This window comes from Xiphophorus hellerii, chromosome 23 (assembly GCF_003331165.1).
Source record: "Xiphophorus hellerii strain 12219 chromosome 23, Xiphophorus_hellerii-4.1, whole genome shotgun sequence".
Lineage (NCBI taxonomy): Eukaryota > Metazoa > Chordata > Actinopteri > Cyprinodontiformes > Poeciliidae > Xiphophorus > Xiphophorus hellerii.
This window is the reverse complement of record NC_045694.1, coordinates 25788850-25816314: the sequence shown is the minus strand read 5'-3', so window position 1 is coordinate 25816314 and position 27465 is coordinate 25788850. Positions and strand designations below refer to the sequence as shown.

General features: G+C 39.3%; 3 protein-coding genes and 1 non-coding gene across 6 annotated transcripts; 3 read left to right on the top strand and 1 right to left on the bottom strand.

Annotated features, from left to right (window-relative positions):
* The first annotated feature begins 710 nt into the window (after positions 1 to 710).
* Positions 711 to 10412, top strand: hprt1 (hypoxanthine phosphoribosyltransferase 1). The gene is made up of 9 exons (XM_032555090.1): positions 711 to 929; positions 3884 to 3990; positions 5357 to 5540; positions 6434 to 6499; positions 7244 to 7261; positions 7352 to 7434; positions 7520 to 7566; positions 9079 to 9155; positions 9269 to 10412. The coding sequence occupies exons 1-9, from the start codon at positions 903 to 905 to the stop codon at positions 9314 to 9316; spliced, it is 657 nt and encodes a 218-aa protein (XP_032410981.1). The 5' UTR covers positions 711 to 902; the 3' UTR covers positions 9317 to 10412.
* A 1713-nt stretch (positions 10413 to 12125) lies between these two features.
* Positions 12126 to 19122, top strand: pabir2 (PABIR family member 2). 2 transcript variants are annotated; one of them, XM_032555558.1, is made up of 10 exons: positions 12126 to 13136; positions 13288 to 13366; positions 13447 to 13500; positions 13818 to 13861; positions 13947 to 14001; positions 14484 to 14579; positions 14741 to 14826; positions 16106 to 16170; positions 16432 to 16552; positions 17656 to 19122. In XM_032555558.1, exons 1-10 carry the CDS (start codon positions 13012 to 13014, stop codon positions 17792 to 17794), a joined length of 864 nt encoding a protein of 287 aa, XP_032411449.1. In that variant the 5' UTR covers positions 12126 to 13011; the 3' UTR covers positions 17795 to 19122. The 2 variants fall into 2 exon arrangements, with proteins under 2 accessions (XP_032411449.1, XP_032411450.1); XM_032555559.1 differs by having other exon boundaries at positions 12127 to 13136; positions 16456 to 16552.
* Positions 14236 to 14389, top strand: LOC116715054 (small nucleolar RNA U109). The gene has a single exon (XR_004338177.1). It is a non-coding gene; the product is annotated as a small nucleolar RNA U109 (small nucleolar RNA).
* On the bottom strand, positions 18872 to 26351 carry mospd1 (motile sperm domain containing 1). 2 transcript variants are annotated; one of them, XM_032555560.1, is made up of 6 exons: positions 26207 to 26351; positions 23018 to 23307; positions 22843 to 22918; positions 22523 to 22755; positions 21687 to 21848; positions 18872 to 20925 (listed from the first exon to the last, which is right to left on the bottom strand). In XM_032555560.1, the coding sequence occupies exons 2-6, from the start codon at positions 23157 to 23159 to the stop codon at positions 20894 to 20896; spliced, it is 645 nt and encodes a 214-aa protein (XP_032411451.1). In that variant the 5' UTR covers positions 23160 to 23307; positions 26207 to 26351; the 3' UTR covers positions 18872 to 20893. The 2 variants fall into 2 exon arrangements, with proteins under 2 accessions (XP_032411451.1, XP_032411452.1); XM_032555561.1 differs by having other exon boundaries at positions 26223 to 26324.
* Between the last annotated feature and the right edge of the window lie 1114 nt (positions 26352 to 27465).

The window sequence follows — 27465 nt, the reverse complement described above, 5'->3', positions numbered from 1 at the left end:
ATTCATTATAGAAACAAGCAATGGTTCAAATCTCCCACTTTATGATGTATCACACATACAGTGGTTGTTTCTAGTTTTAGTGATTGTTTTTAAATGTGTTTATTTTTAATTATATCTTGTGTGTAATTTTATTATATTTAAATTTAATGTACAGTTTATTACATGGTTAAATACAGTTTTACGACTCAGTTAATTTGTTTGTGTAATTATGCTAATTTATAACAAACTTTGTGTTTTAACTTAACTGAATCCCTACGTGTAAGTGTTTCTTGTTTATACTGGGTCTGAATCTTATCTGCTTCTAAATGGATTAATACTAACTATTACTACTACTTAGTAATAGCTAGTAAATACCAACTATTACTACTACTTAGTAATAGTTAGTAATACTATTACCTAGTAAGAACTAAGTAATTACTTATAAAATATGTTGATTTCCCAGCTTTTAAATGTGTTCATTATGTTTGCAGTGGGATTTTAGAGAAAAAGTTATAACCGTTTATGTAATCCGGTCAGACGAATCAAAATAGCAGTTGATTTAAAACCACATCTACGAGTTTACACACGAAAACAACTCGGAAATCTGTTGACCTCGCGCAGCTGGAAAGTCAAAGCTGCCTCGCGCTCTTTAGCTCGTGAAGCCCTCCCGAACCTCGCCGCAGAGGGGCGGAGCCGAGTCTTTCTCCTCACACGTGATTGGCTTAGCGGGGCTCCTGCGCAGGACCCGGTAGCAAAGCTACGGAGAAGCTCCGGAAACACACGAGCTCTGTTACGGTTCACTCGCCTCCATGTGTATCTCTGACGAGACTGCGAAATTAACCCGAACATAAAATTGTTGTCTCCTCTGGCAGAAGAGCGAGGTAGAACATTTAGCATTTTAACGCTGGGGGACCGACACGGACATGGCGACATCGAGCTCCTGTGTTGTGGTGAGTTCTTCCCTCTAGTGAAACAAGAGACGGTAGGTGTTCGGGTGTTACCGCTGTTTGAGCCCAGGGGAGTGACACGCTGTACTGAGACGCTGAGTTCACTGAATGTGCTCTGCATTGTACAATTTAACGCTCTGTTCTTTCATGTTCAGCCCTTAAAAGCGTGGCCTGCGGCTGGGCACAGGCACGCGCTCTCCACGTTCAGCTCAGTGACGTAGACAGGACATGGTTCGTCGTAAACTCACAAAACAAGACGTGTGGGCTGCTGCGCTTGTCGGCAGCTGTAATTGTGCAATTACATAATTATATAGAGTTAATCAGGCTGCTGTTATGATTACATTTACTAGCAGGGGGACGTGCTTAAGACAGACTTTATTTAATAGTCACGTAGGTGCAGTTGGTCCATAATTAGGATTATTTACCGAGGTATTGCGATTATTGATGTGCAGTGTCGTTCTCGTGTTCTCACCCCAAATAAAGACAATCCAGACAATGGTTTCTGACTTCAACACGTCTAACACGGATTATTTCAATTCTCTCTCTAGTTTCTAAACAGTCGTTACATCAGCGAGTTGATCAAAATGCAGCATACTGACTTCTGATTGGAGGAAAACTATGAACACACTGACTTCTGGGGCATTGGACAGGAGGCATGTACACCCTGGAAACCTTTAGACACACGTCACAGGGTAACCAAAAGAAAAACAACTTCACACGCATGTTTTCATAACTTAAAGCCTGAGATGCACCAAAGAAGTCCTCCAGAGATCGTAATCGACTTCTTTGATCATCTCAGTCTAAAATACAGAAAATATGACATTTTTATTTTGCCCCTGCTCATTAAGTGTATCAAAATTAAGACCTAAATGCATGAACTGTGATGCCGTTTTCTGAGTGAAAATCGGAAACATGCTAGGGACGATGGATAACGGGATGATTTTGTTATTCTTTTTTTTGTTGCTGCACATAAAAAAAACACATTATTGCAACACATTTGTTTTCTTTGTGTGAGGAAAATTATACAGATCCTTCACATTCGGAACAGGCATGTCAGATTTCACAGAAAACTGGTGCTTTGTACTAAAAAAGTACCGGAAAAGCATGACTGGTGCATTTTACTTAACATCCATTTCTTTTCATCGTCTTTTAATCCTTATTAATCAGGACATCTTTTTTTCTTTTTAAAATTTTTTTTAGTTCATCTTTATTGTTTTTACTGCTGTTTTGTAAATCACTTCATCCAACACAACTAAAGAGAAACATTTTGAACTCTGAGCTGAAACAAAATGGATATTTAGCTACTTTAAGTTAATCCTATTAAATGGGTTAAAAAGAATTGTCGTGACTGAAAATATCCCCAAATTGCCACAGTTTGTATGTAAACGGTAAAAAGGTTCAGAGGCTGTCGTTTTCCAAACTGACCAGCAACAAGTAGGGGAGGGGCAGTTCTCTGGCATCTTGTTACCACGATTTTACCTGACAGTTACGTCATAACTGACAGCGCTGTCAGTGTTGAAGCCAGAATATATTAAATCCTTGCAGGGTTTCCCACAGTGTATTATAAGCCTGGCGGGCCACCAGGCCTTACTTGTGCCCCCACCAGGCTTAGCAATGTTTATTTATTTTAGTTTTCTTTTTTAATCGTTGCCTTTTATTGGTGTTTGGGTATTAATCCTCCAGTCTTCCAATAAAGTATAACTATATTATTTTCAAATTTCATGTCAACTTTGAACATTCTTTGACTCAAAAACATGGCATGAATGACTGCCCTAGCTCACCAAGCTTAGCAAGTTTTCTGGGGGACATCCTGCCTTGGTATACTAACATAAACATAAAAATTCAGCTAATACTGTGGTACTGCTCTGAGCTTGAGATATTTGAACTCGTACGCCCCTTTGGTTGAATCGGGGCATGTTTTTGTCTTTGAACGTTTGCGTCAGGCTAAACTCCATTAAGGATGCTACAGACCAGAAATGCGTTCATCATGCAATGTTTTATTTTCAGAGCACAAGGTCCTGCTGTGTGGGATGAGACCGTTCGGTAATATTTGATTTACAGCGCTGTGACGAGCCCCACGCTGGAAAAAAAGTCAAACAAATATCCGGTTCTCTGTTTTCCAAGAAATGGTTGACGCAGTTCAGATTGTGATTAGTGCTGGAAAGAAAAACAGAACCACTGGTTGAACGGCAAGTTTGCTTTGACTCTTTAGACACAGGAGTTTTTCTCTGCCACACCAGATTTAAAATAGCACCATGTTTCTCAGTATAATCACAATCTTAACGTTGTTTTTTGTTCCTGTGACCTCGGATCAATGATTGTAGAAATAATCTCAGATCATGTGACCATCAGAACATCTGGGTTTATCGGCCGTTATTTTTTGTAGCTGAATTGGTTTAATCCAAATACGCTCTGCAGTCGTTGGAGTTTAGCATGCACCATCTGGTCTACTAGGAGCTGGATCACCTGATATGCTCTAAAGATTTCCACTTCCACGCTGCATCTTTGCAGAACCACATCCCATCATTCCCACACTCCCTTCCCAATGTCACACGATTCCAGTTATTCTGACGACCGGTTGACCCCGACAGGAAATTCAATTTTCTAAAATGTAACTGGAAAAGGATTGAAGCGTCAAAGGAATTTTCAGAGAATACGGCAAAACTGTTGACGTGTTTTTCTCTGGAACAAAGTGTTTTCTCAAAGGTGAACCCTGAGCAGGTAGAAGGATGTCTGGAAATGTAAGGCGTCTTTCTGAGCGCCCTGGGTGGGGATTCGCGGTTACTTGCTAATCTTTAACAAACGGGCCATGTCCTCTATTTAGTGATGGATAAACTGTCTGAGTTGTAAAACAGAAGGTTTTTACTGCCCTCTGTCTGGTGGATGATCTTTACAGGTTAACAACTTCCAAGATTTGAAGCATTTCTTATGTTTTTTGTTTTTTTGTTTGTTTCCAGATTAGCGATGAGGAGCAGGGTTACGACTTGGATCTTTTCTGTATACCCAAGCACTACGCTGCCGACTTGGAGAAGGTTTATATTCCTCACGGACTCATCTTGGACAGGTGGGTCGCCTTGTTCGTAATGACTCAAAACAAGTTAGTGAAAGCGGTAAGTTACAAGGTCAACAAAAGGTGGCTGCTCTGTTTAAATAGTGGATTAGATCATAACCTCTTGCCTAGAACAAGAACACAGAGCATCTTTAAAAAGTTTGTTGTTTCCAACAGTGTGACAACCTCCCCATTACTTGAGCCATCCATTTGACTTACTTTCACTTTTTTCGCTTCCTCAAGTTTATCCTGAATTTCTATGAATGCGTAACTTATCAAAAGAATTCAGATCAGACTGTTTATCTGGTTTTCTCTGAAGAGCCTGTCTGTCACAGAGATTAGTCTATTACCTAGTTTCTCTTTTTGCAACATCAAGTTACAGTATTTTTTAATGCAACTTAATCTATATTCATAAGCTACATTTAGAGGCAGCACAGTGGTGCAGTTGGTAGCACTGTTGCCTTGCAGCAAGAAGGTCCTGGGTTTGATTCCCGGCCTTGGGTTTTTCTGCATGTTCTCCCTGTGCATGGTGGGTTCTCTCTGGGTTCTCCGGCTTCCTCCCACAGTCCAAAAACATGACTGTCAGGTTAATTGGTCTCTCTAAATTCTCCCTAGGTGTGAGTGTGTTTGTCCTGTCTGTCTCTGTGTTGCCCTGCGACAGACTGGTGACCTGTCCAGGGTGAACCCTGCCTCTCGCCTGGAACGTTAACTGGAGATAGGCACCAGCACCCCTCCTGATCCACTAAGGACAAGGGTGTTAGAAATGGAGAAATGGTTGGACGTTCAGAGGCAAATCTACAAACGCTAACTTAAATACAAAATGCCTTGTAATTTTATACATACCACAAGTTTTCATACATTTTGTTATGCAGCTTTCGTAAACTTTAATGTATTTTGTTGGGATGTTAAGATGAACCAATAGACGGTGGTGGGTAATTTAGAAGCAGAAGGCAAATGGTACCTCTTTTTCAATAGTTTTGGAACTTTAAAAATGTTGCCATGTATTTGTACATGTATCTTGTGTTATTCTTAATTAGCATCCTTAAAAAGTCTTACATTTGTGTATCTAAAATTGAGGCCTGAAAATGTCAGAATGTCTCATTTAAAAAAGTAAGATGGTCTTAAATTTTCTTATTTAATCTCGTATATTCTACGGATCTCTTTTTTTCTTGCTGGACTTTTCTGTCAGGGAAGTTTGTGGTTGAAACATAAAACACTTCATTGCTTAAGAGGAGAGACTACGATTGCAAGTTTCCCTTTAGATAAGACAGCTGTGCCTGTTGGAGCAACTAGAAAATAAAGAGGAATTTTGGCTGACTGTTGCACAAAACGGAGCTGATAATCCTAACTGTGTTTCCGTCTCCCCCCTACGTTGTCTCAGGACAGAGAGGCTGGCGAGGGAGATCATGAAGGAAATGGGGGGTCACCACATTGTGGCCCTTTGCGTTCTTAAGGGGGGTTACAAGTTTTTTGCAGACCTGCTGGACTACATCAAAGCCCTGAACAGGAACAGTGACCGCTCCATCCCCATGACAGTGGACTTCATTCGCCTCAAGAGTTACTGTGTAATGTATCGCTTCACCCTTTGTTAGCTGTTATTTACATCTGTAGCAGCTCGAATCGTGATTGCAGTACAGTACATGAGGTGTTTCTCCAGCTTATCTGTGGCCTGGTCAAGGTCGCCCAGGGTTTCCCAGGAGGCTGCATGGAAACTGTGTGATTAAAATTAATTGCAGCATGAAAAAAACCCTCACAATCAAAATCACACGTTTTCATTTGATGTTCAGTCATTTGTCCCCCCCAAAAAATAGAACAACTACAACATAAACCCAAAGATCCCTTGTACCGACTAATTCAAATTTACCATTGTCATTTAGGATTTACACAGTCTCTGTGTCAAGTAGAGTAATTCAGATGATAGCAAGCGTGAAACATCAACTCCGACATTGTAGACCTCACTCTTCTAGAAATTCATATGAATCTGCAGAATTTTATGTGGTTTTAGTGATTTATTAAAGGGTCACTTTGTGGGATGATGTTGATAGCTTTCCCATTTTTTACCATTTAAGTATCGTTATTATTATTCTGTGTTCCTCTTTTTTTTTTTTTATCATGAGTTATCTTTAAATGATGCCCTGTATTCAAAGGGTTGCAAAGTAAAGCAGGTTCAAATTAAATTCTACTTAGTTATAAATGAGTATTTCCTTATCCTACGCTACCGCATTGTTTTGAGGCAAAAGATTGAGTTTCTCTTTGCCAGCCCCAAGAACTTCAATTCACTTAATGTATTTTAACAATACTCTTTAATTAAATGAGTTACAACATTCATGTTTTATCAACATACTGGATACAATTTTAAACAATTTCAACCTGGACAAGCACTAATTTTTGCTTGTACTTCCAGCTTCTGTGACAGCATGGTGACTCTGCTAGCTCACCAGTCTTCTCATCCTTACAGAACGACCAGTCGACCGGTGAAATCAAAGTGATCGGAGGAGACGATCTGTCAACTCTGACAGGAAAGGTCAGTATGGAGAAGAGAGCATTATAAGCACTTATGGCACTCTCCAGGATTATTGTCACCATTTTTAAATTTACAATGCAATGCATGTGTTTATAGCCTTTAAACATTTTCCTACTGTCTCGGGATCAAACCACAAATTTCATCCTGATAGCTGATTACATTTCTCAAGTGAGAATATCAACAGAGCAAACCTTTATGTATTTTATTTGGATTTTGCGTAAAGCGCATGCAAAGGATCAAATAATTCTGTGTTGAAGGGAAAAATCTACAGGGTCTTCTTTAGTTCTGTTGTACAGATGCACATCTGTATAATTTGCTCCATCATCTCTTATACTTTCATATACGTTCCTTTTACATGAAAGGACTGGAATTATGAACTTTGTTTTTTGTCTAACATCAGTATTCAGTATATCTTTGTGCTGCTTATAGAGTAATCCTGACACAAGTGTCCACAAATTAGTAAATCTGGTGAAAGAGGAGGATGCATTTCAAAAATCTATATTTGAAATTACAAATTTGCTTGAAACGTTCACCACTTTAAAATCTCTCTTACCAAAATAAACTCCTTGTCATGTATGTAACGTGGCCATATGTTTTAGTTTAATATGTCCGTGTAATTTTTGTATGCTTCCACATGTTCACTGATTCCACTTGTAGCAAGTAGCACCACATTGCCACAACAGATTGATACGGACACAAATTATGTGATTAAATATTAACATTCTCTTCTTCTCTTTTGCACAGAACGTCCTAATTGTGGAGGTATCGTCTTTCTTCTCCTCTCATCCTGTATTAAAGCAAAGCGTCTCTCCGATCCCACTTTTATAAGCTCCTCTCATGCTTTGTCTTTAGGATATAATTGACACAGGCAAGACTATGAAGACATTATTGCAGCTACTCAAACAGTACAATCCCAAAATGGTTAAAGTAGCAAGGTACCTGAACAACGTCCTTTTAATACCGACACATGTAAATTGTGCAGCAGTTTCTTCTTTCTATTGATTGGTGCTTTGCTCTTAGTTTGCTGGTGAAGAGAACACCGAGGAGTGTCGGCTACCGACCGGACTGTAAGTGACTTTCTTTGCGCAGCAGCTAAAGTTTGGAAATTAGAGGATTTGTTGTATAGTGCCATGACACTGATTAGTCAATTTTCCCAACATTAAGGACTGTCTGGCAGTGAAGGTCCCAAACAGCAGAGTGATTAAAAATGAAAGTTCGCCCCAATCCTTATGTAAACCATTGTTAGTCGGTTCATTGTAATTGAGTTTTTGAAATGCAGTTGAGGGAAGAAGATCAGCGTAGCAGCCAGATCTGTTTCTTGGATCTGTAATGTGAACAAGATTACAGGCTAAAAGGGGTTCATCAATTCCTTTCTTCAAATTTAGAAATGTACATGCAGTAAGGTCACTACTTATTAATATATTATTATATTAATATAATATTAATGATTAGGGATAAAAGCAAAATGCTTTTTGAAGACGGTGACTGTTATGTTCTGATATGATGTTCTGTTCTGTACGAACATGGACTGAAAGGCCGCTCAGAGGAGAAGAAGCCGTTCATTTCAAAAGCAAGATATAAAACAAACACTAGATTACAGTTTAGAAATGTTGCACATAAAGTCTTGAAGTTTTGCGGTCACATCCTGCAGTCTGCTGACAATAAAACTGACGGTTTTGACCATAAGAAGCATCATTACATTTGGAGGTAAAAGAGCCAGGAAGTACAGGGCGGTTTATACCAAAACCTTTGACCCAAGTCATACAGAATAAAGCGTAATCCAAACAAACACTCAAGGATTGTGTTTGAATTAGAAGTTCAAGAAATCTTACATTATTCTGCGTTCTTAACAGTACAGTATGATTATACGTGATGGGAGATAATATTCTACCCCATAATCCTGTAGGTCCCTGGTCTCCGTGGCAACACTACTTTGTACTGATTGACATCCGCATCAATATTTGAGGTCAGGATGATGAGTGTGAGCAACCTGTGAAAACATCTTTTAGTTTGGGGAACTTACCAATCCTGATGAGTGAAATATTGGTCTATATCGGGGGGGAGACTCGGGAAATGAATCTCACAGCTGGCTTGGGAATTCCAGGATGTCCTTGGAAAACCTGGAAAACAGGAGAGGAGTGTAGATTTCTTTAAGATTGTAGATTTTTAAAAATATATTTTCAGTTTTATGTTGCGCTGACATCATTTATTGTCAGTTTCATTTTATTGCAGTTTATTTAAATGTCTTAAAACCTTGCAGACCTTTTGTGAAACTACAAACATACGAGTGAGGGGGAGCGCAGCTCGCATATTTACACCCTGAATTCACTTCAACTGGCTATCTGAGATTCACTCATGTAAACAGACGTTCAGATGGCTTATGGGTTTATATTCCACAGTGTGAACACATACAATAGTTTGGTTCACTGTTCTTTCTAAAATCAGTTCATCTAAATAATGTTTAATTTGGGGTTTTTTTCTGTTAAATTGTACATCATAAACTTTCAATAATGTGTCAATTGTTATACTATCCACAGTTGAGAAAATTGTTTTTCTCTTCTTTTCTTTTTTTGCTGTAGTTGTAGGATTTGAGGTCCCTGATAAATTTGTGGTGGGATACGCTTTAGACTACAACGAGTACTTCAGAGATCTGAACGTGAGTATTACATAAATGTAAACAAAAGGAGCCAAGTGGCTTCATTTGTGTTAAAAATAAGAAAAGTGTGTTTGATGTGCTTCAACATTTAAGGTGCTGTTTTTCCATTTCAGCACATCTGCGTGATTAGTGAAACCGGGAAGGAGAAGTACAAGGCATGAGAAGCACTTCAGTACACTTTTTTTTTTTTAATGTTTGGTCAAAAAAAATTCCCCTTTGCAGTTCATTTTGTATTTGATTATTTCATGTTGTGTCATAATGAATGCTGAGCCTGCTCAGGGTCCCAGAGGATGCACCGAGGCGGTGGTCCTGCCGCTCTGTTTCCTTCGCCGCGCACCTGCACGATTGCCTTAAGATAGAAACGAGCCCACCACAAATTAGTACGACGCTTTTATGTTCCCACACTGACATTTTTTAATGCTATTATTATTTTTTTTAATTGAGTAATTTATTCAGGGAAATGCTGCTAGCGTAAATGTTAACAATTGAGCTACCAAAAGATTTTCAGCCTCCTATTTTAAAAGAAACACACACAAAAAAAAGAAACCTTCTGCAGCCATTTGGTTGCGCTCTTACAGAGAACAAAATATTTCTGGAACATTTTTTTTATTATTTTTGTCCATCTTGGACAAAAACCTGAACTCTTCTTTGGTTACTGGCATACGTGCGAAGACTTTCTTTGAAGTGTTTGTTGTTGTAATGACTCCTAAATGTTTGCTGTTGTCCCCCAGTGGGCATGCTAAAGATTAAAAATCCCTCTGTTGGACTGTAAAATACGTCTCCATATACTCCCAGTAATTCTTTTAATTTTTTAATAGATGGGGAGCCTTTAAATACTACGAAGCATCCTAAGTTTACAGGTGAAAAATGATGAGTTGCTTCCGGGGGTGAGTGTTGAGGGGTTAAACAGGGTTTGAGATTGTGTTTGTTTGGTTCACATCACAATAAACGTTCTTGTTCACTTTCTGTAGTCCTGAACATTTCCGCACAGACAATTAAATGTTTTTACCCCTCTTGTGACTCGTGCACTTCTGTACAAGGGTTATAGTTTCTAATTACATAGTCAAAAGGCACCTTAATGATACAACTGCATGTCTTCAGTCAGAGGCATCCTTTGAACAACTGAAACAAAGGCTGCTACAGGATACCCTTCATGAATGACTTAAAAAGAATATTTATTGAGAACTTCAACATTTATTGCCCTTTTGATAAATTATTGAAGTTTTGTCAAAGGTCCCAAGCATTGATTTGTTTTTGGGGTTTTTTTGCAAAGAAAAGTATTACTGTTGTGTAATCTTGACACCAATATATCTATGTGACTGTTAGATTTCAGAAAAATCAGTAAGAGTAAATAAAGCTGGGTAAGGTAATTGTGTGAAGAAGCATCGCTTCACCCCATATATTAAACTGTGACTCATTCATCAGGAGACTTCATATAATTCATTAGAGTTACAATGTTGGGGTTATAAAACAACATGATCATTGATGAACATATGACAGGTCCCATTTAAGTTTGGCAGGAGCCAATAAAACCGCAAATTTGCGTAAGAAGATGCGCTTATCAGGTTTGGGTTGTTTGGTTGTTTTTACACTTTTTGGCCTGCTTTGAAAACCTAATGTATGGTGGACAGAGTTGGGTAGTAACTCGTTGCATTTACTGGAGTAACTTTTTTGGGGGGGAAAAAATGACTTTTAGAAGTATTTTTCCTGTGCTGTACGTTTTACTTGTGCTTGAGTAATTTTCTTAGGAAGTTTCAGCACTGGAGTATAATTTCTGGATCCTAGGCCCACTGTTGGTAACGTCACTGAACGAAGAGCAAGCTTGTTTCAACCAAAAAGTGACCAAACACACACCTGCAGTTTTTGTTAAAGTTTCATGTTTCATATTGAAAGACGTTTCTTTGAAAAAAAAAAAAATAATAATAATTTTACCTAATTTAGCTTTTTTTGCACTTCTGTTATATTATTTTAATTTTCCACATAGCTTTAGATTTATTTACTTTTGGTCCATCTGATGATGTAATTTTAAAATATTAAACGATTATGTTTTGATCATGTTGGGAATAAATGATTGTGTTTTCCTCCATCTCTTTTAGCTGCTCGCATGCACGCACACGTGCTCGTATATACACACGCGCGGTTAAGGAAATGACTTCAAAAGGGAACGCCGTCTTGAGCTCGTGGCTCAGGTAGAGGCTTAGAAAAGGAACCGGAAACTGTTCCAGTCCTGGGCTGTTTTCTGTGTTTCCCATATGGAAGCATGACGATGGACCTGCGCTATAACGGTAAACCATTTCTCTGTTGTTCCAAAACAAAGTTATCACTTATTTGGCCTTAATAAACTGGACTGATGATATTAACTCTGCTTTCAGAAAAAAGGTCCGAGGCAACAATCAGTTACTCAGTGCTTGAGTAGCCTTTTTAACAAACACTCTTATTTGGGTAATTTCTTGGACGGCTACTTTCTACTTTTTCTTGAGTAAAAATATGTTGAAGTAATAATATTCATTATTATTTTATAAGGTCTCTGCATTTCACCCTCGGCACACCATCCTGGTGTTGATGGCAGGTAGCGACATGAAGCCTGCATTGGAGCCGAAATACAACTTTTCCGATTTTTAATTTGTGTTTTTAAAGTGTCGTCTGACGTCCAATTCACAGTAATGCGCTACTTTATGTTGGTCTATCTATCACAGCAAAAATACACTTGCGGTATTAGTTAAAATGTAACTAAACGTAGGAAAGATTATGTGCCTGCTTAAAAAAATAAACTTTGAAACAATAAAATTAGTGTAATTTTTCAATTCTCCAGCTATGGACAAAAGTATTGAGTTTTATTGTATTTTTGTAAAATTATTAGCTACATAAATGGGGACACCAACCATTTTTATTTTTATTTTTTCAGCCTACAGTGTTTGCTGTCACGCCGGCAAATGAAGCGGTCTCATTGGACAGCTGCGCTAACGTTGAAAGGGGCGTGAAGTTTCGTGCTAACACCTAGCTTCAATGTAATAATCTGTTGGGACTCTGGTTCATTCTTGGCGGTGCATACCTGGCAGAAACCATATAAATTATGCTGCTGATTCTAAGGGCAATATTCTTAGTAGACCGAGACTAGTTAGTTCTGTGAGCCGAAGTGGTTAGCAGGTTGGCGGAAGAAAACAACGCTTAGAGGAATAAGTGATGGCACTTCAATGCTAACGTTGCTAGTTAGCTTCTCCGGCTACCTAGCTCAACCATCTGGGTAGCGAAAATGAGTGGAACACTAGCTGAGCTGCGTTAGCTAGGAGGTATGATAATCTTTTCATAGCAGCGTCGTTCCAAATTAGACTTACAGGAGCATTAAAGCTGTACATAAATCAACTATTAGGCTAGTTTGGCTAAACCTGGCTCGTGTTAGGAGGCAAAGTGTAGTTATAACTCGGTTCTTCGCTGACACCCCGCCGCCTTGCACCAGCAGACTTAACGGGTCAGCAGCTAGCAGCTACTGGGCATTGTGTAGTATGTAGCCACGGCATACTAACCATCCATCTGGGAAGTTTTTGACCGCTCATAACGTCACAGCAACATTTGAACAGCGTAGTTGGAGCTGCATATAAGGCGCATAAAACACTGTCATGGTTAGAAACCGTTGTTAACTTGTCACGTTGAGGAAGGGGCCCTGCATATCGCTCTGGGTCGTCTTAACATTGTGCTAGTTGGCTCGGCTTATGTCGCCTCAGCTTGATTGATTTGGCCAAAATTAATTTCAATCATGTAAAGCCGGGTAAAGTTCGACGGTCAGTAATGTAGCTTTACTGAGCTGGGCCGCCATTTCAGGTTCATGAAGCCGTGACGGGCAGCATTGTCGAGCAGAATGAACAACTCCGGAGTCATGCCACAAGAAAAGATGGAGCTGGACCTGGAAATCCCAGCTGCCTTAGTCCAAAGCGATGGACACCTGAGGAGATCAAACAGTGCACCCATGATTAATGGATTGAGGTTCTGCAATAGTTTTTTTGTTTTTTTTCCTTCCTCCACCTAAATCACACATCTTTCAGTGAATGAGTTTTTCCTCTTTCTAACGCAACACGAGTTGACAGTACGACTTTGACATGATGGCTGACGGACACATTTTGTTTTGTCATTGCAGCGATAACGCTCAAGTCTTCCAGAGAGAGATCCTACGTTGTCGCAGGAACAGCACTACGGTTGTCAACAGACCCAGCATGGTACCGTTTCTGCAACTCGGTCATGTTGCTGCAATGTAAGCCTGAATCCCACAGCACTATATGTTCTTGCTGTGCCACAGGTCCCTTCATCCCCCATCCGCGTGCCCAGCACCAGGCTTCACCAGATAAAACAAGTAAGTGTGTGTATATATATATATATATATATATATATATATATATATATATATATATATATATGTATGTCACCAGTGTTGACTTCTGTGGTAGAAAAAGTGGTAGAAAAGTCTCTTTCTGTTGTTTGTTGATGCCATGCGGCTTTCTAAAACTAGATTCTTTTCCTAGCTGGACTTAGCTTGCCAGTTGAGGTCGTAAGCTTTGAGTCTGGCAGCTGCGATGTCTGAAGACTGCATTTTAATTTACAAAATCTACTGCGTTTCAGTTGTAGAACACCGACTTTTGTAGTCATTGCTTTTCTTGTTCATCTTTACAGGAAGAGGGAGTCGACTTGATGAACAGAGAAACTGCTCACGAGCGGTACGACCCCGTCGGCGGCCGGACGGAGACGTTATTCTCGCGTGAAACGCTTACAAACCTGATCTACGTATTTTTGTCCACACAGGGGAGTTCAAGTCGCCATGCAGATGAGCCACTCTTGGGAGGAAAGCCTCAGTCTGGTAAAAAATAACAAAAAAAGAACAAATAAAAAAACAACTATAACCCTTATGGGGTTAAACGATTATGTTTTGATCATGTTAGGAATAAATGATTGTGTTTTTCCTCCATCTCTTTTAGCTGCTCACTAAAAGAGAAGGACGTTGATCTCTTGTGGTCAACCTCCATGTGGTTGATCTGCTCTTGTTTTTAGGGTGCATTCCTCAGAGTCAGCAGCAGCTGTATTTGTGTGGTGTAAGCATGCTTTGGCCAAGAGGCCATTTTTTTCGTCCTCTCTGTATGAATGTGGCGAGGACGAGTATAAAGCATGCTAGATTAACTTTTGGGAGTTAACAGGGCCACCAGCCTTTCAAGTCCAGGCTGAGTCGGTAGTATAATACTCCCACAGTCTTTGACTTTTTACTTACAACTCCCTGGGCCCCCCATGTGAGAGGGCGTCAGGGGATTTACTTGCTTTCAGCATCTGGTGCTGTTGTGTCCGCAGAGCGACAACGACATGGAGAAGTCTTCGTCTCCGAAGCGGATCGACTTTGTGCCCGTGTCGCCTGCGCCGTCCCCGACCAGAGGAATAGGAAAAAAGGTGCGCGCTCTTACCAGATTCTACTGCGACGGCTCTTTGTCTTCACCTTTTTAAAAAGCAAAATTTCTTAATGTTTTGAAAGTAAACGGTTAGCAGACCTCTGGTGACCTCATCACCATGTTTTTTTTTTTTTTTGTTTCTTTCCCCGTCCCCTCAAGCAGCAGTGTTTCTCTCCTTCGCTACAAATACTTGTCAGCAGCAACGGTCTAACGCCCAGCCCGATACCCAGCCCAACACGCCGGTTTAGGTCAGTAAGTGTTTTTGGAGTTGCAACCATTGTTAATCTGTTCTGTTTTTGTTTAGTTCTGTTTTTTTTTTTTTCCTCCAATCCAGAGGTGTCCAAACTTTTTGTCATGTGGGCCAAATAAACCAAAACTAAAAAAAACCCCTACTAAAATCAAGCAAATAAATTCGTCTTTTTATTTAAGTAAAAGTAACGTTATTCATTGTACATCCAAAACTCAAAAGGGATTTTGAAAGTTTGCTGTGCTTAAAAGCAAGCCATCTAGTTTTCAACAAATCAATTCACGGTTCTAAGAACAGGATTCTGGTCACTTCCTTTTGAAATACTTGCTACGTTTAGCCAGGCTTGATAAAATATGCAAAAGCTGATTTGGATGCAGCAAAGTCGACCTTTCAGTAAAAAATCTCCAGGTAAAACGTGGCTCTACTTATTATACGAGTTTGGTTCTGAAAAGACGGAGACTTTGTGATGTACTTAATATTTTCCATTGCTAGGAAATTGTCAGTATTAATTTTGCACCGATTTAAAAATTGAAAAATTTTGATCAATTTAAATCTTTCTTGAAATGGAGTTGGGGGACTACAAAAATAAATCAGCCCAAGGGCCACAAATGGCCCATGAGCCGCACTTTGGACACCCCACTCCGAGTCTATATGGCGTCAAAACCTTCCCTAGAAACTCGCATACACAAGATGACAATAAAAGATTGATGTTTATATCGTTCTTAAGGATCAGTTAAACCAGTGTTGTGTTTGTGCTGCAGCATTTTCCGGATGTTCACTGTTGCTTCAACCTTTTATTTTGTTAATGTACTCCAAGTTTTTGATGTTGGAAAGTCTCCTTATCGTCACCCTAATCTTTGGCTCCTTGCACTGATTATTACAGAGCAAGAGATGTCTTCTGAAGAGTCTTTATGTGTAAATATGTCTTATATTCTTTGAATGATGGTGACCAACAAGAATGAATAAATCTCGATTTGGCAGGTTTATCGATCTTTCGCGTCGCTTTTATTAAACGTTTGCGGTGAATGTTTGTGCTCGACCGTATGGATTGGAATCGATCCACCATAAAATTCAAGTTTTGCATCCAGACCTTGTTTCTGAAAATCTTTAAAACGCATTTTCCGAAAGCTCTTGTCTGACAATTGAATTTCTCAAAATATTGTAACTTGAATCTTCTGACGGAAGCTGTAACTTTAAACGAAGCTGCCGATTTCCTAAACGCCTGCTACGACACGCCAGACAGAAATCTGCTTAACGCTCGACGCTTCTGCTCTCTTCAGCCGACGGAGTCAAAGTCCGATCAACTGCATCAGGGCCAGCATCCTCGGCCCGATGAAGCGCAAAGGTGAGACCCGCTTCCTGTGCTTTTTCGTAAGAACCAAAACATTTCATCCAAGTTTGACTTTGCAGTCCCAATGATTTTCTACTTGGATCAGCGTATATTGATCTTTTCAAAGCCGTTTCTGTTGAAGACAAATGTAATCGACGCATGCGGAGAAAAATCCATGTTTTGTGTTGATTTTAAAATTGGAAATTGCTTAGAAAAAGATTTGATTTGTAAGAGGTTAAATGTAGTTTATGTCTGTTGACTACTTTATCTTTGTAGCTAAAGATCTTTGTGAAAATACAGGGGAGATGGAGACGGAAAGCCAGCCTAAGAGACTCTTCCAGGGAACCACCACCATGCTGTCGTCTGACATGTCCAACCTGTCAGACCTCAGCTCCTGGTAAGGGACAGACACCACGCGGTTTGATGGGTAAAAAAATAAAAATGAAATCATCTACCTGTTAAAGGAGATTAGATTAAAACTTAGATGTAGTTTAAGATAAAATCAGCAGGTTGACTCAGGTAGTGCAGGTTTGGGAATGGAGGAAAACAAATAAGCTGCACAAAAAGTTTGAGATTCTCTCTTTTTTTTTTTAATGTATTTTTGCCTCAAATTCTGGTAACAAATCAGACCAATAAATAGTGTCATGTTATGCATTTTAAATATTTTTTTTCTGGTGGCAAGTGAATTCAATTAACATTTATTTTATCTCTACATATTTTATGTCTATCTCTATAACTGCTTCATGCGTCAAACTCGAGGCCCGGGGGCCAAATGTGGTCCGCCGTAGCTTTTTGTGTGGCCCGTTAGACTCCAGATTACATCAGCAAGTCCCTCCACTTTATCACAATTCTGCAAAATTCACACAAAATCAACAACGCCCCACAATTCTTCTGATTTTACTGCATTTTCTTTCCTAAAAATTTAAAAACAAAACAAGAAAACCAAGAAAAACATTGGTTTGAAATGACTGCTGCCTCAGCCTTGCTTGATGTCAAGTTATAGTCCATGACCAACACGGCGATTAGTACAATGTCACATTTAGCCTCATATATTAGCGCAAAACACAAAAATTCCTTACAAGTATTTCTAAATTGGCACCATAACATCTGTGATTTTGATTGCAAAAAAACAACCAAATTTTTTTTTTAAATCACAAAATCCCGGAGGGACTGATTAGTGTGAAAAGATGATCAATGTTTAATTTTGAGAAACTCTTATTGAATGCTGAAACAAATAGCTATTTATTAGTATTTTAACAGTTTAATGCCACAACCGGCCCTTTAAGAACATTCAGAGTTTTGATATGATCGACAACGAAAATGAGTTTGACACCCCTAGCTTATGTCGTATATTTTATATATATATTATAATCCTCAAAAAACCTAGAGATGGAATAACTCGTGTTTTTTACTACAGAACTGTGAGTGAGTAGAAAAGCATAGCAAGTCTGTAGACGTTTCTTCGGTTTTGGTTAACATGGTTGTCTTCCTCTCTTTTAGCCACTCTCCAGATTTGCTGGACGGGAGTCTCAGCAGCATCGGCTCCTCCACGGACTCCCCGGGAAAGATGGAGGGCGTGTCCCCTTCGTCATCCAGCAACTCGCCCTTCACCTCCCTGCAGGATTTGTCTCCGAAGTGACCAGCAGCGATGGCCACCATCTTGTGCGTTTCGGGGGGGAAAAAAACGGCGTCTTCCTCAACCCAATTGATCCCATTTAGGCCCGCATCTAGTTTACATGGACCATTTTCTTTTTTCGTTTCCATATTTGCCTCTGTACCACTGTTGCCATGGCTACTCTCTAAGAGGCTGTAGACGGGTTCAGGTTGAGGAATCTAAAGCCACGCATCTGTTTGGGTATCGGAGGTTACGTCTGAGCGACACTGACTGAAGACACTGTGAGCGGCAGCTGCTACTTGACCGTCTGAGGTGATGCCTGGTTGCTGAATGGTGTGGTGTATTACTGGCTTTACTGCCATTTTGTCCCACATGTCCCCAATCACCTCAGAGATACGCCGAGTATTGGACAAAAAGACTGATCCTGTTTTAGTGCTGGAAAGCTTTGTCCCATATGCCTTTGTATGTACACAGTCTGCAGATTTTATTATTTTTTTGTGTAAGAAAAGATTTAACTTATTGTTTTCCTGCTTTGTTGTGTAAGTATGTACATATGAATCTAGTATATGTATAGTTTTACATTTGGCTGTGAGGTGAATGTAGGCACACGTTTTCTGGGGTACAGCTACGGAGAGTTCCTCTTTTGTTTCTTTTTGGAGAAGATTTTTCAGAATATTTTTGATTATAGACTGTGAACTGTGGTGACCTTTTTTTGGGGCGGGGGGCAGATTTTTAGTTATTTGCTGCGACCATAACAACCCAGACGGAGCGAGCGATGCAACGAGCAGGAACTTGTGAGCGAAACCTGTTCATTTCTGGTAGTCTTTCAACACTAAGAGGTTGTGTTTTTTGTAGGTATGGAAAGTGTTAAAGATTACCCCTCATTCTTCAGGCAAAGTGTTTATGGACAAAATATATGTATATATAATTGAATGTTGATAGGTTTTTTCTTAAATCGGACAAAACTTTAAGAATGCTAAAAGGAAAACAGAACCATCCCATTGGGAATGAAGAGACTGCTGTTGCTGCCATGTTTTAGGTGCGTTGCACAGGATGCTCATCCAGCCTGTGTCCTAGTCTTAAGCAGGAAAGATGTAAAAGTTTTTTTTGTTTTTCTTTTGGTTTTGAGGAAAAACAAAATGCAGAGATTCAAGCCTGCACTGTGATATTTTGCACCAAAATGTAATCGTTGGGTTCTGCTGGGTCCGTGTCCGTACTCTCCCGTGTTTACGCTTCCTCAACCTCCGTTGCTCTGTCGCCTTAAATGTTCATGTACAAAATGAATTGATTGTAAATCATTTCATGTAAGTGATCCCTTTTTAATTTAAAGAGGTTTGGTTTCAGATCTTTTACGGAATGACTCTGTTTTAACTTTATTCTTTTGTAGGAATTAATTGTCTTTTTTTTTGGTGGTGTTTATTGTGTAACGCTGCCTTTGATCGCTGGCCACATTGATTGAATTATATAGCAAAAGGAATTCAAATGCAACTCAAATCAAGAGTCACTGTGGGGAGGAAGGATTTCCAGTAGCAGTCAATTGGCTTGGAAGAAACCTCTGACTGAAGACTTGGTATGTGACCTGTGACAACATGCTAACCACTTCATATCCAGACAGCAGAGATATTTCACAGTAACCTGTCCAGGATGAACAGTTGATGCTGCTAATCCACCTCCTTTGCTTTTGCAAAGGAGAAATGGATGTTTGTTTGTTTTTTTTTTTTATTATTTTTTTTTGGATTGTCCTGTAACATCTGCAGCTGGGGTTTTTGTTTTCTTCATTTTTTTTTTTATACAGTATATATCCAAAGATTAGTTTTTTGTTTCTATGGCAACCTTTCTCTGTGTTAATATTTTTGGGTCGTTAATCTGCTAAAAGACCAAACGACGACTCATTTTCCGATTACCGGAAGAGACTGTGTTTTTATTCAAAACCTGGTATTTCAGAGTTTGAGCTCACACACAAGATTCAGAGCCTGTGGAGGAGAAACGGGCCCGCAGCATCACAGATCCTCCACCTTACTTAATATTGGGGGATATTTTCCCGCTTATTCAGAATTTGCTTGACATCAAGCCAGCTGGAGTGTTGAAGTCCAATCTTTCATCTCATTTGACCAAAGTTCCAGCAGAGGTAAGCAAACTAAACATTTGTGATGGTTGGATTAAAAAAAACAAACGTCTAAGTAAATGTACTTGAATTAAAGATTGGATTTTCTTGTTCCAATTTTTCAATATTGAATTATATTTAATACTGAAATGTAAGATCTATTTATTTCCATCTTATTAGAAAAGCAGCTTATTTACCTAAAGCTACGGTAGATTTAGAAGAAATATTAAAAGTTGCAAGATGCGAGTAAATGTAAACATTTCTATTAAGTGGATTGTTTTCTAGCCTTATTTACGACTGCTGGCCTGAATAGTCAGTGCAGGTTTATGTGACAGACTTTTGAGAATAATCATGCTTTTTGATTGGAGCTACTAGCACTACAACGCAGCTGCATTAAGACTTTATTAAACATGAGTTTCAATGTTGCGTCAAACTCTTCGGTGAAATGTAAAAAGTGTCTCAAGGGTTTACGTGGGAGATAGAAGCAGCCACATGCACTTGAATGCATCGTCTTCAGTCTCGTGCTATGAAAGCTTCAAAACATCAATATGACCACAGTTACAGGTGCATATCATGACGTTTTAATGGCTTTATGTACACGTTTGCATGTAGATTTCTTCACACTCAAGTTAACCATATTGAGTCACACAATGGCAATAAAATTACGAAGAATGCATGACGGTCCAGGCGACGTCCAAGCGCCTCGCGTCTCTTCCCTGGCCGAGGCTCAGAGGCGGCGTCTGCTCAGCAAGAGTTCCCATAGAGCGTCCCGTTTTTTTTTGTTTTTTTTTGTAACAGCCCAGAAAACATTTATGTATTTGCAACCAATGTACTAAAATGTATTTGTCAGCGGATGGAGTGATGGAGCTCCACCAGAGCGCTGAGAGCTCTGCTCGTTGAAGTCGTGCCTCTGGTTCCACGATGTTGATAATCACAGTTACAGTCATTGTCACGTTTCTCTTCACGTTTCTCTTCACCGCTTAAAACGGTTTATCCTCGTCCTTTCAGCACAGTGCACTTCATGTACGTAGGATGACCATAGTCAGAAGACCTGGAAAATAAACAAACAGAAAAATGTTAGAAAAAAACACTTAGAAAAGAAAGATTTTTTTTTTTTTTTTTTACACGAGGCAAACGTAGAGATGCACTAACTAGTCTCTCAAGGTTCTCTTCAAGCACTGTAATATATGCATAGGCATGTTGTAGTATGTAATGAATAGATTAATTGGATGATAAAATGAGCTTACATTAGGATGATTTAAAAAATTTTAAGGGCACTTTTGTTTCCAAAGATAATCCATTTTATTTATCACTTTGGTTGTGTGTGTTATTTCTGCCTATTTTTTTGGTTGTGTTTTAATTAAAATGTCTTCCACGTCCAGTGTTAAGTGTGTTTTGTCTTTTTTTTTTTTTTTGCTAAATTAAAGTTTAACAGTCTGTGAGAGAACGAACTTGCACTGTTATGTCATTATCAACATATTACTTGGAAATGGTCTCGAACCAATAGCATTATCGTTTATCGCAATAATTACTGGGACAATTTATGGCCTTGGAAAATTTATCATGACAGACCAATATATAAAAATTAAAAAGAAGCATTTCTCCCCTTATTGTTGTGAGCAATTCTTAAAACAAAGACAAAATGAAGGCAAAGTTGACTGGCGTTTGCAATTTGTGTAGCTAGTCGTAGTTAGCGCGGTTAGCATTACAGAAATCTCAGTCTCTGTGCGTACGCTGTACTTCAACTCATTTTTCAGAAAAAAAATATCTGTCTAAATTTCTCTGATTTAGTGAGCGTTTTTACAGCCTTACCAAGAACATAAGCAGCTACCAGTTTCTTGTTAACACTTAAGTGGAGGTAGACAGGCACAGTGGATTCTTGCTCCCCCAGCGTTGGAAGCATCAGGGCGATCATGCACACGAGTCCCAGCAGCACTGTGAGCAGACTGGGTCCTCCAGCAACGGGACGGCTTTCTATGAATACAGGAAGCAGCACCGGAATGAATACCATGCATCGCTTGCCACAATTTACCTGCAATATCGAAGATTATGATGACTTTAGAAATGATCTGCAGCTCAGAAATATTATTCCAAAAGTGGACAAAATAATTTTGCGCATTTGTACAATTCGAGGTTTTAGAACATTGAAGAAAGCAAATGCAGATATCTGAAAGGTGAAAAAGATTTTTTTAAGTGTGGTAGCTTTATTTTTGTGCTGCTATAACTTATTTTCAAAGACAGATTTCTATCTGGGTTTGTGTATCAGTTCAACGTTGCCTTTATGCTTGGAACCATAGACAGCATTTTTGTCTTTGAGCAAAAGTTCATTGTTAAAATACACAGTTCAAAGACAGAGACAGGGACATCTGCAAACAGATAAGGCTTGGGGAAAAAGTTTCATTTCTTTCTAAATAAAATCCATTGCACCCTTGATATTATATCAGAGCATTTACTCAATATGTGATATTAACTTGTCCCATACATATTTCAAAGTCTGAGTGGATGTGTGAAAAATTCTTCAATCAGTACATGTTTTACAAACTTACTACAAAAATGTTTTCATGGCCTCAGATGATTGAAAACACTAAGAAGTGGTTTCAATGTTCTTTGGCTCCATCTAGTGGTGGTACGTCGCAACGGCCGCTTACCTGTCTGAAACGCAGTCTGCTCAAAAAACTCACTGTCCGCAAACTGCTCCTTAATCCGGCGCTCCTCGTCTTGGCTCCTGGCGCCGGACGGCTCCTGCGAGGCCGAGGGACGGAGCGTGGCGGTCACCTCTTTGCGACCCAGCGCTTTCCGCTGACTTTGCTCCGACACCTGCAGTCGGAACTTGTCGTACGCGCCATAGTGGCACGGCCGGACGTCTCTGTGTCGGATTACTCTGCGTAGATGTGCAAGAATTTGACTTGATCGCCTTATTTATTTCGCCCGAGACGAGAAGATGCGAGCGCGAGGAGTTTGCACTTACATGTCAACGCAACACTGCGGCTTGACGGCTCCCGTGGAATCAACCACAGTGTACTTGTTTGGCGCTGTGCACAGCACTGCAAGTGGGAGAAAAAAATAAATAAATCATTAAAATGAACATTTTCGATAATTTCATATGCCAAAAGAAAGAAATATATCGACTATTTGCCCCCTACCTTTGAATTTGAGCGCGAACTCATAGGGATTGTAGAGGGTGAGCACCTGCTTATGAGACGACTGCTCATCCGCGTAGAAGACGAGCTCGGTCGGGAACACGAACACAGGAAGGTTTCCCTCCGCTAGCTGGTGCTGCTGCATTGGCTCCGGCTGAGCTCTGCCCCCTCCCTGTCCACTCTCTGACCGGGCCCCCCCAGTCTTCTCAGGCAGCTACCCAACGGTGGGAACACCCCGACAAACGCAGAAAGAGCTAGCACCGCTCTCAGCTCCTCAGGGCCATGGCGTGCTCCTGTGAAGAGCCACATGAACAAAACAGGTGACCAAGATCTGAACTTTTCAGGATAACGGTGCGATCTGTGCAAGATATTGAATTAAATAAGAAATTAAACAGATATTGAGTGTTCTTTACTATTGTGCTAACTGTATCTTATCCAGAAAAATTTATTCGTTTAAGTAGAGATGTACCATTTAAATGGGCAGAGCCTGACATCAGCTAGTTTTTCCTTCATGGGCCAAAACATTGAAAAACAAATAATCATCCTGTTTGTTTTTTTTGGAATGTAATGTTACGGAGCCCCCTAGGGGACATGGGGAATCTTTTTTCTTTTGCGTTCCCTTGCAAAACTGTGCTACGTAGTCAGTTATGCAGCATAATTGAATACTGTAAGCCTTTCTTACGGTGGGCGCCGTACTTTATGCTTTAATATAAGGTTATGTGAGGTTTTTCCATGAATGTTAGTATCTTTTTGTGAAATATCTGAAGTTTTATATCTTTCTTTAGGATAGAAATTGGCACCACAAACCTACGATATAAACAGAAACCTTCCGTTAGTAGGAAAGAAATAAAAATACATCCTAATTTGGACTATTTCTGAGTTATTATCGCCGGTAATAAATCATCTGACAGTTTTGATTGTGTCTCTGTTGTGTTCATAGTCTGAATGGTTTAAAGAGCTGCTTTCAGTGCCGCTCCATCTCAGCCTTAACAGACATAAACATGCAGTAAAAAATAAATCAATTTTCAATCAGTGTTTTGCACCAAACAGTTTTTACTATTAACAAGTTTTTATTATTAAAAACACGACAAACTAATGATGGTAAAGGGATTAACTCTGGATTAACTCGGGGAATCTCATCTGTCCGTGTATCAATCAACTCCAAACCTCTTCTTTGTTCTGTCACAATTATCGATTTATTCCATTTTGATGATCAGGCTCCAAACTTTGCAAGGACTGACCGCCCCGCTCACCGCTTCCTCACACACACAAAGCCAGTATCCTTCCCATTCAGACCTGGTGACGTCACTCCCACGTCGACACACCTAAGTGTCAAAGCCTCCTGCTCCTGTCATATCAATAATTACTTATTTCATTCATATGGCTCTTACAGAGCCTCAGTGAAAACTTGTTTATTATTATTAACTGTTTGGTGCAAAACACTGATTGAAAATCGATTTATTTTTTCCTGCATGTTTATGTCTGTTAAGGCTGAGATGGAGCGGCACTGAAAGCAGCTCTTTAAACCATTCAGACTACGAACACAACAGAGACACAATCAAAACTGTCAGATGATTTATTACCTGCGATAATAACTCAGAAATAGTCCAAATATTAAATATTTTTATTTCTTTCCTACTTACGGAAAGTTTCTGTTTATATCGTAGGTTTGTGGCGCCTTTCTATCCTAAAGAAAGATATAAAACTTCAGATATTTCACAAAAAGATACTAACATTCATGGAAAAACCTCACATAACCTTATATTAAAGCATAAAGTGCGGCGCCCACCGTAAGAAAGGCTTGCAGTATTCAATTATGCTGCATAACTGACCAGTACAGTATTGCGAGGGAACGCAAAAGAAAAAAAATTCCCCATGTCCCCTCTGGGGCTCCGTATAATGGAAATGTAAACTTTTGACTTTTTTTTTTTTACTTACATGCACTTTTAGTTGATCACTGGGTAAAATAAATCAGAGTGTCTGCTAGGCATGAACTAAGTGGTGTAACCAGAAAGCTGGTGGTATGTGGAGGTCATCTTGAGGAGTGGGAGTGGGAAGAGGAAGCGTGGTTTCAAAACAGAGTATAAATTTTCTGCTTGATTCAAAGCTATAAAACATGGAAAAGAGCCTCCGAAATTTAACCTATAATCGTTTTCGCTCTTTATGTCTTACGGTTCTCTGAAAAAATTGAAATAGGTCAAAATCTGATGAAGTGGGTCAGACCAGAAAGAAAACTGTGAAACAGTTTAAACAGGTAGAGGCTGATCAGTGCATCTTTTATACGTTAATACACATCTGGAACAAAAGTCTTAACTTTAAATAAAGTAGGTTTGGGGAAAAAATGACCTGAAAATACTTGGTAGGTAGTTATGTTATTCTGTTTTTCTACTAAAAACTTGACAACAACACCTCAAATTTAAAGAACAAGAATGATTTCCTGATATTTTAATTTCTACCGTAACTGTACGGCAGTATGATTGAAAAAAAAAAACACATGCCGGACACGCTACGCTTCACGGCAGTTTGACAAATACATTTCACACAAACGCAAGGTTGTTGGGTAAAAAACAACAACCAAAACAGCGTCAGTATGTGGGGTAACTCCCAATAAAAGGATATGATGTCGGAGTTTAACCCTCGAGACAGGTGGAGTCCGCGCGGCTGGTCACGTGGCCCTCGGTCTGTTTACATGGATACGCGGTTGGATCTCGCGGACCGAGCCTAGTGTCGCAACACTTTCTATGTTGGCCATAATTATTACTATGGAATCACGACGTTATTGGCAAAAAAAAATTCTGGCAGGCTTTTCGATATGTGAATGTTTTTTTTGTTTATAATTTCTTGTTTATATATATATATAGTCGTATTTGTGTTGGTTTTTATGCAGGGTAAATAATCATGATATGCACAAATTTCCATTAAGTTATTCCATAAGGGCTTACTCATAATTGTGATATCGATATTTTACTTGTGGCGACTGTAAGCTAAAAGTAACGTCACCATGTTTTGACCCTGCCGCCGTTGCAACACATCTTTATACAGCATTATTGTGCCTCTGTTTACTAGCCTAGCATTAGCCAGCTAGGATATCTCCAGCTAATAGCAACTTCACGTTGTACCGCTGCTGTGTCATAACAGAGGAGAAAGCATATAGTTGTTTAAAGGATACAAAAGGTAAGAACGACACGTTACCTTGTTGTCAACATACGTTTATGAGGAATACGCCAGGCACAACAGGCGTCTGTAATCCCCACCCTGTTGTCTCTCTTTAGCCTTTTTTCTTTATGCTGCAGACGGCGCGGTGCATGCTGGGACGGAGGAGGGCAGCGGTAACGTGTTTATTATAATTTCATAACGTCTGAAAACTGTGGAAATCCCCTCTAACAACCGCGGTACAAGAAATTTGACCTTTAATAGACAAATGTCACCTGAGATTCAGAAATAATTTGTTTCACCATCGGCAATTAGCCTACAGAACCGATTATGCTTTGAACTCTAGTGAACAGATTTGGTCATTTTTCTTCTTGAGATGAATGACAAAAATATTTGTCAGTCCAATTTAACATAGACTTTCTGCAACAGTGCATGCCTACGAAGCCTTAAATTGACTATTTGTGGAGGTATAAATGAACAAATATTCTAAACACAACCACATATATTCCAACTATTTCTAGCTTTTGTAAAATAAAATGGAACCTTGAATCTACAATTATATTTCAATAATAATAATAGTGATAAAAGTAATAATTAAATTTAGCAAGCCAAACAAATCTGGAGTTTTCAACTCTACTATATATATATATATATATAAAAATGTGAATTTAAAATGTTCCTTGTAATGTAATGTTTGTTATTGCAGATATTTATTAAAGCTGAACCTGTTGCTCATTTGGTGTCTCCTGTGGGGAAAGCACCAGTGTTCTTGCTGCATTTATTTCACATCTGATAAATATTTTTTGCTTATTTGAGTGATGTATTTCCTGCCCTGCTGAATGTGACATTTTATCTATATTTTTTCCCGCTGGTCTTCACAGCGTTAGAGTACGTTTTTATCCTCCGTTGCAAATATCTCTCAGGAGCGACATAAACATGAGTTTGACATCGCGTTCACGTTGCGAAATGTGAACGCTGTCTCGCTGTGTTGTGGTATGTTTAAGTTTCCTTCTGAAGCTCCTTGAACGCAGCACAAGAAGGGAAGCATAGTGAGAGAGCAGCTGTTATTGTACGAGGAGGCGGGATAAAGTGGGAACTGACAAGAAATGTCACTTCTTATTATGATTTATATATAAATAGAACCAATCTTTTTTTTGTTTTTGTTTTGGTTGTTGTTCTTTTCTTTGTAGGTATTTGAGCTCAGTAAAACATATTACTGGAGCAAACACATTTTTACCAATAATCTGTTAGTTCCACATATTGAACCTACTATTGATCGCAGAGTGCAAACCGTTACT

Excerpts from the sequence above, each read along its gene's own strand:
- hprt1 (XM_032555090.1), top strand. The coding sequence starts at position 903 with ATGGCGACATCGAGCTCCTGTGTTGTG. Across the intron at positions 5,541-6,433 it reads TTCGCCTCAAGAGTTACTGT|AACGACCAGTCGACCGGTGA; the intron begins GTAATGTATCGC and ends TCATCCTTACAG. Across the intron at positions 7,567-9,078 it reads TGTCGGCTACCGACCGGACT|TTGTAGGATTTGAGGTCCCT; the intron begins GTAAGTGACTTT and ends TTTTTGCTGTAG.
- pabir2 (XM_032555558.1), top strand. The coding sequence starts at position 13,012 with ATGAACAACTCCGGAGTCATGCCACAAGAAAAGATGGAGCTGGACCTG. Across the intron at positions 13,367-13,446 it reads TTGTCAACAGACCCAGCATG|GTCCCTTCATCCCCCATCCG; the intron begins GTACCGTTTCTG and ends GCTGTGCCACAG. Across the intron at positions 13,501-13,817 it reads GGCTTCACCAGATAAAACAA|GAAGAGGGAGTCGACTTGAT; the intron begins GTAAGTGTGTGT and ends TCATCTTTACAG.
- mospd1 (XM_032555560.1), bottom strand. The coding sequence starts at position 23,159 with ATGCAGCAGCACCAGCTAGCGGAGGGAAACCTTCCTGTGTTCGTGTTC. Across the intron at positions 22,919-23,017 it reads GTTCGCGCTCAAATTCAAAG|TGCTGTGCACAGCGCCAAAC; the intron begins GTAGGGGGCAAA and ends TCCCACTTGCAG. Across the intron at positions 21,849-22,522 it reads GCAGACTGCGTTTCAGACAG|AAAGCCGTCCCGTTGCTGGA; the intron begins GTAAGCGGCCGT and ends CTGTATTCATAG.